The 12025-nt window shown below is 38.2% G+C and overlaps 2 protein-coding genes across 2 annotated transcripts; one reads left to right on the plus strand and one right to left on the minus strand.

Moving 5' to 3' along the window:
- The first annotated feature begins 186 nt into the window (after window positions 1–186).
- Window positions 187–10481, plus strand: LOC125225056 (28S ribosomal protein S29, mitochondrial). The gene is made up of 8 exons (XM_048128568.1): window positions 187–375; window positions 558–771; window positions 1292–1384; window positions 2447–2592; window positions 3462–3622; window positions 8934–9075; window positions 9950–10042; window positions 10253–10481. Exons 1-8 carry the CDS (start codon window positions 298–300, stop codon window positions 10439–10441), a joined length of 1116 nt encoding a protein of 371 aa, XP_047984525.1. The 5' UTR covers window positions 187–297; the 3' UTR covers window positions 10442–10481.
- A 424-nt stretch (window positions 10482–10905) lies between these two features.
- On the minus strand, window positions 10906–11692 carry LOC125225065 (ATP synthase subunit g, mitochondrial). The gene is made up of 2 exons (XM_048128582.1): window positions 11532–11692; window positions 10906–11231 (listed from the first exon to the last, which is right to left on the minus strand). Exons 1-2 carry the CDS (start codon window positions 11551–11553, stop codon window positions 10972–10974), a joined length of 282 nt encoding a protein of 93 aa, XP_047984539.1. The 5' UTR covers window positions 11554–11692; the 3' UTR covers window positions 10906–10971.
- Between the last annotated feature and the right edge of the window lie 333 nt (window positions 11693–12025).

Consider the following 12025-nt stretch of genomic DNA (forward strand, 5'->3'; position numbering starts at 1 on the left):
AAGCCTCGGGTAAAAGCAAGTTTTACATACATTTTTTTGCAAAACTAATCTGGTTGATTTTCAAAATGTTTGGACATTAAATTTCGTCCAAGAACTAATTTCATTGAGTATATGTTTTCGAACAAATCGCATATATATATTTCCGGGCGAAAAACTGCTGTCAAGTGGTGCTGTCACTGTCAGTTCAATCCAATCAATTAGCCCTTTTGTAGGTTATGTTGTTAAAATAAAACTCGAAATAAAAGGCATTAATTAATTAAAACATAACATAAACTCGTCCCTGCATACATTTTCACAATGCTTTCGCGCAACTGGAGACATCTCTGCCGGCGTTACTCACAGGCTGTAAACTTTAGGACTTCTGAAGCATCCCCAGTAAGTAATTTCAGAATCTACAGTAAATTTATTATAAAAATTAATTACGAGATATCATTTGAAGTAGTTTTAAGCATAACTACTCCTCTTTTCGTCAATCCCAAGCCTATAGATATCAAAGAGACCATTTTTATACCGTTTTTAAAAACTCAACCAAAACTATTGTCAAAATCTTCATTCAGTCCCAGCACAATGACAACCAAGTCGGCATGTTCTACACGCTCAAGCCCGAGGTGGTGAAGCAGCTGTTCGCGCACGGCGGGTTCCCCAAGAGCTTCCAGAAGCAGAACAAGACTTTCACGGAGACCAGCATTATGGTGCGGCAGCCGGCCCTGGATGTCATGGAGTGCATTAAGGCTACGGATTTCGATAAGCCGGTTGTTAGATATGTTATTTGTATCCTTTTTAAAACAACACACTTAGACTAGGGTCAAAATTATATTAACCATTTTTTGTCCCCGAGAAATGAGATGGACAATTAATTTATTAAATTGATCAAAAGAGAATATCAATAGAGTACACAAGTACTAGTAATGTAACAGTGTTCACAAATAGAGGAAAGTTATTTTTAAGTGAGTATGACAGTTAAAAGAAAAGTATTTAACACATGCATCTTAACCTGCATTACATATGGATGCGAGACATGGGCACTCACCAAGGAGCACCGGGACAGGCTCATGTTCTGCCAGAGGTCTATGGAACGAAGTATGATGGGGATATGCAGATTGGACAAAGTTCGAAACAAAGACCTTAGGGAAAAAACAAAAGTAACCGACGAGAAGTGGAGATGGACCGGCCATATGCTCCGTAACAAGTAAGTAGAATTCAGAAAAATGTCTCATCTGCCTGGTGTTCATATGATGTTTTGTTTTGTGACCATATTACACAACAGTATTTTCCTGAGCTAGTTGATCAGACGGCGAGAAAGGCTCCGGCAAGTCCCTCACGATGGCGCACCTCCTCCACTACGCCCACACTGAAGGCTTCCTCATAGTGCATGTGCCTTGGGGTAAGTTATAACTACTGACTTCTAGGTTAGTTGTTTACAATCAAGGCTGATATTATATTAGAGACTTGCCCCCTTATTCATATAAAAGATACTGAACTTACTAGTTAAAAACCGGCCAAGAGCGTGTCGGGCCACGCTCAGTGTAGGGTTCCGTAGTTTTCCGTATTTTTCTCAAAAACTACTGAACCTATCAAGTTCAAAACAATTTTCCTAGAAAGTCTTTATAAAGTTCTACTTTTGTGATTTTTTTCATATTTTTCAAACATATGGTTCAAAAGTTAGAGGGGGGGGACGCACTTTTTTTTCCTTTAGGAGCGATTATTTACGAAAATATTAATATTATCAAAAAACGGTCTTAGAAAACCCTTATTCATTTTTTAATACCTATCCAACAATATATCACACGTTGGGGTTGGAATGAAAAAAAATATCAGCCCCCACTTTACATGTAGGGGGGGTACCCTAATAAAACTTTTTTTTCCAATTTTTATTTTTGCACTTTGTTGGCGTGATTAATATACATATTGGTACCAAATTTCAGCTTTCTAGTGCTAACGGTTACTGAGATTATCCGCGGACGGACGGACGGACGGACGGACGGACGGACGGACGGACGGACGGACGGACGGACGGACGGACGGACAGACAGACATGGCGAAACTATAAGGGTTCCTAGTTGACTACGGAACCCTAAAAATAGTTTTGTCCCTTTCTGTCATGTTGACATGTATTTGTGAGAATGGGACAAAACACTTTTTATGAATAATAACCCCCTTATTATTACATAAAAGTGCATATAAATTCTGAATTTATTTATTTATATGTATTTCGCCTGGCGTTTCATAACATTACTTCTGTGGTCACAAGCAGACTGGCAGGAACATGTATTAACATCTTCTATTCTACCGGTACAAGTGTTTGAACTACCCACACTTTTTTTCTGGTATGTTCAACAAAGATTTTTCTTTTCTAATTTCTTTTCTATTCAATTTTCCGTAATACCTTGTGCAACAAAACCCATAGTAAATAACAATAGAGTTTTTTTTTTTTCAAATATTCCAGTATCGGAATGGCTCCGGCGCATCCCGCGCCACAAGGAGATGTCCAACTCCACGACTCGCGAGGGCTTCGTCGACCTGCCCCTGGACGCGGCCGCGTGGCTCCTGCACTTCAAGACACAGAACCAGGCACTGCTTAAAAATCCAGATGTAAGACCGCAGAATATTTAACTATACAAGTACAGAAAGCTGATGATGATGGCTGATGTTCACAAAATTTCATTCTAAATTCTTACCTACATTAACAAACGAACCGAACGTGAGCAGCCGACATTGAGTTCTAAGTTTTAATACTCCGCGCTAAGGTCGTTCTCGGCGAAAGAATCGCAGAGTGAGCCGCCCCTGGTAAGGCCAACATACTATCTAACTATAATCTAGAATGAATGGTTTGAAAAGACCAATATTTTCAGCTACCAATGACCTAGTGTTGGTTAGGCTAGAGATTGTGAACCCATGACAAATAGGGCTTTGTAGACCTGCCCCTGGATGCCGCCGCGTGGCTCCTGCTCTTCAAGACACTGCTCAAAAATCCTGATGTAACATAACCAAGACATTATCCTTGTGTAAACAGCAAGCAAGACATTTATTTATATTTAGGCACATTTTCACACAGTTTGACGTGTTTGTCTGTCTGTCTGTGGCATCATACTTAGCTACCGAACAGATGAACTGATTTAGATTTAGTTTTTTTTTGTTTTTAAGCTGGTCGGTTGTGTTCTTAGCCATGTGTGATGGAAATCGCTCCACTATGTCGGGGTTTTTTCAATATTTTAATTTTTCCACAGAGAAACTTACAAAATTATAATTTTCTACCCTGCCCTACATGCCATAGCGATTGGTGATGAAGTATCCGTCGATGGCGACATCCTGACAATTTACTAAAATATATTATTTTTATTTATTAGACTGAGAATTTATGAAACTAAACTTAATCGTTACGTGCATGGCATGAGCATAGCAAAGAGTATTACTCTTCTTATGTTTTTGTTGTTTAACCATTTGACTTTGTTCATTTTCAGTTGGTCCTCTCAAAAGAGTACGTGTGGAGCAAACGCGAGACGACGGAGGCGGGGGCGCCACTGTCGCAGCTCGTGGAGCACGGCATCAACCGGGTCAAATATGCTTGTGACGTCGTCGACGCGCTCGTGCAGGAAATCAAACTGCTGTCCAGCAGTAAACGGTGAGAACTTAACTCTCTGTCTATAATAAATCTCATTTACAGTAAAAAATGAAGTTACCAACTTACCTGTTGGAAATATGAATTGTACATAGTTTATAAAGCTAAAGTAGTGTTTAAAGTGACACGGGATCAAGAGAGTAAAGTACGCCGAGTACGCGGTGAGAAATTACATTCGGGATAAATTAAGTTAATTAGAGTTAGGGTATGCGCCCACAGGCAACTTTGTTTACGGGGATTCGAACCCATGACCGTCGACTTAGCAGGCAGGGTCGCTACCGACTACGCCAGACCGGTCGTTAAAGGTATCGGATTAGACGTTAACAATTTGAAACGACTATGATCCAATTCCTGTGTCATATTAATTTTATTTTAGTATTACTTGGTATTATTAAATTCATAGGTAATTTCAAAGTCACTATGGTTATTCATCAATAACCAGTGAAGCCTAAAAATAGCAAAATTTCAGTTAAATCGGTTAACATAAGCATGCCTATAGACCCAGAGCCCAGGCCCGCCAGACCTTCCTCAAATTCTCAAGGATGAAACTTTGGGACAATGTAGAGTTCATATCGGCGGTTAATGTGTGCATATTTTCTAGTTCGGCCCATCGGCCAATTTTTTGCTATCAAGTGATGAAGGTGAAAAAAAAAAGTGCTTACTTTCCTTAAATTCTCAAGGCTGATTTTTATATATGTGTTAGAGCACGTTGTTATAAATTGGTTATCATCAATGCCAGACCGTTTCCGTCGGCCATAACTTTTACCAGACGCGACAAAGTTGGTAAAAAACGACTCTAACTTACCTCATTTTCTCAAGCCTGATTTTGATATATGATACGCAGGGACCTATAACTAGACCGTTTGTAAGCAGCCAGACCAATCGGATGGACCCAACCATCCGCCAGACCGACTTAAAGTTTCGATATGAGCATTAGTAGAATTGAAATATTCCGGGTCTATAACAGCTAAAAACTTGAATTTTGTACATTAAGCTACGTGTATATTGTATACTTGACGTAATAAGCGACTTTCAAAAATTTTACTTCTAAGGAAATAAAAAAATGAAAGTTTATATGTGGTGCAAGATTAATTTTAAGCTATGAATTTTATTTACACTGCGTAAGTACATGTATATTTTATTATAAATATAACTTTTACCAGACGCGACAAAGTTGGCAAAAAACGACTCTAACTTACCTCATTTTCTCAAGCCTGATTTTGGTATATGATACGCAGGGACCTGTAACCAGGCCGTTTGTAAGCAGCCAGACCAATCGGATGGACCCAACCATCCGCCAGACCGACTTAAAGTTTCGATATGAGCATTAGTAGAATTGAAATATTCTGGGTCTATAAAATCTAAAAACTTGAATTTTCTACATTAAGCTACGTGTATATTGTATACTTGACGTAATAAGCGACTTTCAAAAAATGTACTTCTAAGGAAATAAAAAAATGAAAGTTTATATGTGGTGCAAGATTAATTTTAAGCTATGAATTTTATTAACACTGCGTAAGTACATGTGTATTTTATTATAAATATAACTTTTACCAGACGCGACAAAGTTGGTAAAAAACGACTCTAACTTACCTCATTTTCCCAAGCCTGATTTTGGTATATGATACGCAGGGACCTGTAACCAGACCGTTTGTAAGCAGCCAGTCCAATCGGATGGACCCAACCATCCGCCAGACCGACTTAAAGTTTCGATATGAGCATTAGTAGAATTGAAATATTCTGGGTCTATAAAAGCTAAAAACTTGAATTTTCTACATTAAGCTACGTGTATATTGTATACTTGACGTAATAAGCGACTTTCAAAAATTTTACTTCTAAGGAAATAAAAAAATGAAAGTTTATATGTGGTGCAAGATTAATTTTAAGCTATGAATTTTATTTACACTGCGTAAGTACATGTGTATTTTATTATAAATATAACTTTTACCAGACGCGACAAAGTTGGCAAAAAACGACTCTAACTTACCTCATTTTCTCAAGCCTGATTTTGGTATATGATACGCAGGGACCTGTAACCAGGCCGTTTGTAAGCAGCCAGACCAATCGGATGGACCCAACCATCCGCCAGACCGACTTAAAGTTTCGATATGAGCATTAGTAGAATTGAAATATTCTGGGTCTATAAAAGCTAAAAACTTGAATTTTCTACATTAAGCTACGTGTATATTGTATACTTGACGTAATAAGCGACTTTCAAAAATTTTACTTCTAAAGAAATAAAAAAATGAAAGTTTATATGTGGTGCAAGATTAATCTTAAGCTATGAATTTTATTTACACTGTGTAAGTACATGTGTATTTTATTATAAATATAACTTTTACCAGACGCGATAAGTTGGCAAAAAACGACTCTAACTTACCTCAGATTTTGATATATCATACGCAGGGACCTGTAACTAGACCATTTGTAAGCATCCAGACCAATCGGATGGACCCAACCATCCGCCAGACACTTTAAGTCGGTCTGGCGGATGGTTGGGTCCATCCGATTGGTCTGGCTGCTTACAAACGGTCTGGTTACAGGTCCCTGCGTATCATATACCAAAATCATCAGGCTTGAGAAAATGAGGTAAGTTAGAGTCGGTTTTTGCCAACTTTGTCGCGTCTGGTAAAAGTTATATTTATAATAAAATACACATGTACCTACGCAGTATAAATAAAATTCATAGCTTAAAATTAATCTTGCACCACATATAAACTTTCATTTTTTTATTTCCTTAGAAGTAAAATTTTTGAAAGTCGCTTATTACGTCAAGTATACAATATACACGTAGCTTAATGTAGGAAATTCAAGTTTTTAGCTTTTATAGACCCGGAATATTTCAATTCTACTAATGCTCATATCGAAACTTTAAGTCGATCTGGCGGATGGTTGGGTCCATCCGATTGGTCTGGCTGCTTACAAACGGTCTAGTTACAGGTCCCTGCGTATCATATATCAAAATCAGGCTTGAGAAAATGAGGTAAGTTAGAGTCGTTTTTTGCCAACATTGTCGCGTCTGGTAAAAGTTATATTTATAATAAAATACACATGTACTTACGCTGTGTAAATAAAATTCATAGCTGAAAATTAATCTTGCACCACATATAAACTTTCATTTTTTTTATTTCCTTAGAATTAAATTTTTGAAAGTCGCGTATTACGTCAAGTATACAATATACACGTAGCTTAATGTAGAAAATTCAAGTTTTTAGCTGTTATAGACCCGGAATATTTCAATTCTACTAATGCTCATATCGAAACTTTAAGTCGGTCTGGCGGATGGTTGGGTCCATCCGATTGGTCTGGCTGCTTACAAACGGTCTAGTTATAGGTCCCTGCGTATCATATATCAAAATCAGGCTTGAGAAAATGAGGTAAGTTAGAGTCGTTTTTTGCCAACTTTGTCGCGTCTGGTAAAAGTTATGGCCGACGGAAACGGTCTGGCATTGATGATAACCAATTTATAACAACGTGCTCTAACACATATATAAAAATCAGCCTTGAGAATTTAAGGAAAGTAAGCACTTTTTTTTTTCACCTTCATCACTTGATAGCAAAAAATTGGCCGATGGGCCGAACTAGAAAATATGCACACATTAAACGCCGATGTGAACTCTACATTGTCCCAAAGTTTCATCCTTGAGAATTTGAGGAAGGTCTGGCGGGCCTGGGCTCTTGATCTACTATAAAAACGGTCTATATTTTGCGTTAACCAAACGCTTGCGCGATCTATCTCGATCCCCGCGCCATCTAACGGGAAATTCAGTAACTAAGCTTGCGATGTAGTGTAGTGTAGTGTGCTATGAAAATGTACTGTAATTAATTTACCTAATGAAAACGTACATGTAGTTCACACAAATAGTTATTTAGTAATTTTAGATTTGTCCCCTTAATCGATCTAATTTAATACCAAAAGCCGTCCAAGGGTGGCGTATTCATAAAACTTAAAATGTCGGGGCGAAGGTTTAACCCTTCGTCTGTGTTTGATAAGGATCCTAACATATGGCGTTGGACTTTATAAAAATATGTCAAAGTTAATTATTTTATGACAATTTTCTGACAAAAGCAGACGACGCGTTAATTCTTTTTGTAGTGCCAAGACTTGGTTAACTGTCTATAAAAATTTATTACCATGCGTTTTATAATAATAATAATAGGTGTTTTTAGGGTTCCGTAGTCAACTAGGAACCCTTATAGTTTCGCCATGTCTGTCTGTCTGTCCGTCCGTCCGTCCGTCCGCGGATAATCTCAGTAACCGTTAGCACTAGAAAGCTGAAATTTGGTAACAATATGTATATCAATTACGCCAACAAAGTGCAAAAATAATAAAAAATGGAAAAAAAATGTTTTATTAGGGTACCCCCCTTACATGTAATTTTTTTCATTCCAACCCCAACGTGTGATATATTGTTGGATAGGTATTTAAAACCGGCCAAGAGCGTGTCGGGCCACGCTCAGTGTAGGGTTCCGTAGTTTTCCTTATTTTTCTCAAAAACTACTGAACCTATCAAGTTCAAAACAATTTTCCTAGAAAGTCTTTATTAAGTTCTACTTTGTGATTTTTTTCATATTTTTTGAACATATGGTTCAAAAGTTAGAGGGGGGGGGACGCACTTTTTTTTCCTTTAGGAGCGATTATTTCCGAAAGTATTGATATTATCAAAAAACGATTTTAGTAAACCCTTATTCATTTTTAAATACCTATCCAACAATATATCACACGTTGGGGCTGGAATGAAAAAAAAAATCAGCCTCCACTTTACATGTAGGGGGGGTACCCTAATAAAACATTTTTTTCCATTTTTTATTTTTGCACTTTGTCGGCGTGATTGATATACATATTGGTACCAAATTTCAGCTTTCTAGTGTTAACGGTTACTGAGATTATCCGCGGACGGACGGACGGACGGACGGACGGACGGACAGACAGACATGGCGAAACTATAAGGGTTCCTAGTTGACTACGGAACCCTAAAAATGAATAAGGGTTTACTAAGATCGTTTTTTCATAATATTAATATTTTCGGAAATAATCGCTCCTAAAGGAAAAAGAAGTGCTTCCCCCCCTTCTAACTTTTGAACCACATGTTTAAAAAATATGAAAAAATTCACAAAAGTAGAACTTTATAAAGACTTTCTAGGAAAATTGTTTTGAACTTGATAGGTTCAGTAGTTTTTGAGAAAAATACGGAAAACTACGGAACCCTACACTGAGCGACACGCTCTTGGCCGGTTTTTTTTAAAATGGTTTGCATTAATTAAATTAAACATTATTTTTAAGTTCAAACCTTATATATTTCACTAATGACAGTTGCAAAACGTTCGTGGCGGTGGACGGCTTCAACGGTTTCTTTTACCCACTGACTCGCCTGCGGACCCCCAGCAAGCGCGAGGTCAGGCCCGAGGAGGTCACGCTCACTACCTCCTTCTTGGACCTCACCAACAACGACTGGGTATGTTTACTTCTAATTTACTGTTTAAATCTAGGTACCTACATACATAACATAAATACTGTTCAAAGCTCATTTTTAACCGCCTTCCAAATCTCAAGGGAAGGGGTTCTCAATTCGTCTGTATTTTTTTTTATATATATAATGTTTGTTCCTCGATATCTCCGTCGTTAATGAACCGATTTTGAAAAAAAATTTTTTGATTGAATGTATATGCATACAGATTGGTCCCATTTTTCTCAGAACCCAGTTCTGATGATGGGATCCTGGAGAAATCGAGGGAACTCCTCAAATCTGAAAGGCATACATATGGTGATTTTTGTGTTTTTAAAGGAACAGCATGCATTTACGTACGGAACAGTAACATTTGGTGCAGTGGAACTCCTGATGATGGTCAGAATGGAACTCCTCAAATCTGAACGGCACACTTATAGTGACTTTGGTATTTTTATAAGAACAGCATGCACTTACGTCCAGAACAGTGACATTTGGTGCAGTGGAACTGCTGATGATGGTCAGAACGGAACTCCTCAAATCTGAACGGCACACTTATAGTGACTTTGGAATTTTTGTAAGAACAGCATGCACTTACGTCCAGAACAGTGACATTTGATGCAGTGGATCTGCTGATGGAGAGTGAGCCGCCCCTGGTTAGAGTTCCGTTCTGATAATCATTCTCATCTGTAAGTACTTCAGAATCATCCAAATTTCAAAATTGGTTCAGAAATGACGGAGATATCGAATAACAAACATTAAAAAATATACAGACGAATTGATAACATAATCCAACATTTGAAAGTATTTATCACCAGAAGCCCAAAGGAAGGCGGTTTTTTTTTTCTTAAAAATTATACTTAATTGTATGTCTCTTCCTCAGAGCAATGGCGTAGTTGTGGTGACAGCCGACCAGTTGGCGGTGCCCGATGATCACCAGGAGTCCTACTTACCCAAATACTTGCTGTACAAAAAGGTTTGATTTTGTCGTGTTATATCTACTTTAGTTTTAACTTGTCAAAATGAAAATGCGAAAATCACGAATCACGTGCCATGGGAATAAATATGTGCAGAACTATTTTGAACGCCAACTGAGAGCAAGGCAAACGTGCTCGTACGAGCACGGACGTTTTGCGCGCGGAGCCGGCTATTGATGTGTTTTTTACAAATTTAATTATTTTTCCAGGGCTTTGAGCACTTAGACCCCTTCATTCCAGTAGAAGTCGGCCGCTACTCAGAAAAAGAATTCCTATCTTGTGCCAGCTACTACCGCGACCGGCTCTGGCTGCGAGGCCCCGACGAGGTGGAGACGGAACTCAAGTTTGTGAGCGCTGGCAACCCTTATAGGTTTATGGAGCTGTGTGCTCCGTTGTAAAGTTATAATATAGGATAATATATTTGTATGTAGATATTTATTACAGTTGTTTTATTTCCTGTGGATGTAGAACAAAGTGTTTTTACTTTTGGTATGTGGATGATTAAATTGATTAATAAACAATGATTGACATTATGGATGCAAAACAAAACTGGAAAGTGCAAAACAGTGGAAATTTAAATATATGAATATATGTCAGGTTTGAGGTTTTGTTTGAGAAGATTTACACCCATAGTGCATAGTGCCAATCACTGGTTTTCTAAAATTAATAAATAAGAAAACAGTAACATAATGCATTGTTTTGTCTCTCTAAAACCTAACTTAAGTTTATTACTTTTTGTTTTTTTTGAACAGGACCTTACAAGAATATGATTTCTTAAAAGTAACCTACCTTATTTTTAAAAAATATAAAACATACATAAAACCTCTGCAAAAAGGTACATAGTCTAAAAGATAAACAAAAGTTGATTTTAATAATTTATTTTGCTGATCGAATTACAATATATCTACAATTACCCTTAACCGAAAACCTAAACATCATAGCCGACAATGTGGCGCTTGCCGATGCATTCTCCGATGTAGAACCAGAACAGCACCTCCATGCCGACCAGCGTGTTGAGGGTGGCCTCCTTCACAGTCTGGTTCTTCCAGGCGCCGGACTTGGCAGATGACAGGAGTTTGCCAATACCGGCCTTGATCTGAGGGAGCTCGCTCAGTTTGGGAGGCGCCAGCTCAACCTTGGCGTATTTCATGAAAATGGCGAACTTGGGTCGCGCGCCGGCGATGGCATCTGGAAAACAATAAGCTCTTGTGAGAGAAGTATGTATGATAGGAGGTAGATAGATGGTACATTTTACACATAACCTCAAATCTGTTTAAGAATATCGATTAGTTTACAAATGTACAAGATTTATTTTGGGAAAACTCTGCAAGTCCCATTATAACCATTTCATAGGAATTAATGGGAAAATTATGCTATGGCCTTCGACCTTCATTTATTACATTTTTATTAGAATTATTACATAACTAACGCGACCAAAACATTGAACGAATACTATTGGTAGAATATACCGTAAACATGTGCACTTACTGTTAATCAACGCGCTGGCCATTTCGGTAGGATTTAATTAAAACAGATGAAGAGGCAGACCGATTAGAAACCAAATTTTTGGTTTTGGAATGGAAGTTGATCAGATCCGACCTGTCAAAATCAGACAGATGGGCGATGGCCGTCAGTAGCCGTCAATGCGTGTCTCGAATAGCTTTTCAGGTTTGAGTAGACCGAATTCTTTAGGTCCCCCACAGACGGGAGACAAAACTGTTTTGTCTCCGTCGCTCGGTCTATGGGCTAGTATGAAGATGCGCACACGAGGCGACGCAACTTTTCATACAAATACGAAAGTCGCCTAGCAACTTTGTCGCCCGTGTGTGCGCACCATTACATACAAAAAAGTTGACAATTGTCTATGAGTAAATAAAATGAATATTTTCCACTGGCAACTTTTGTTGTAGGCTTGTGCCGTTTCGTTCGTTGATCGGAGCGCTCCGATCTCGTTCAATCGCTCCCACGAACTAGTTCGCTCT

Source organism: Leguminivora glycinivorella, chromosome 4 (genome assembly GCF_023078275.1).
Source record: "Leguminivora glycinivorella isolate SPB_JAAS2020 chromosome 4, LegGlyc_1.1, whole genome shotgun sequence".
In the NCBI taxonomy this organism is placed as follows: domain Eukaryota; kingdom Metazoa; phylum Arthropoda; class Insecta; order Lepidoptera; family Tortricidae; genus Leguminivora; species Leguminivora glycinivorella.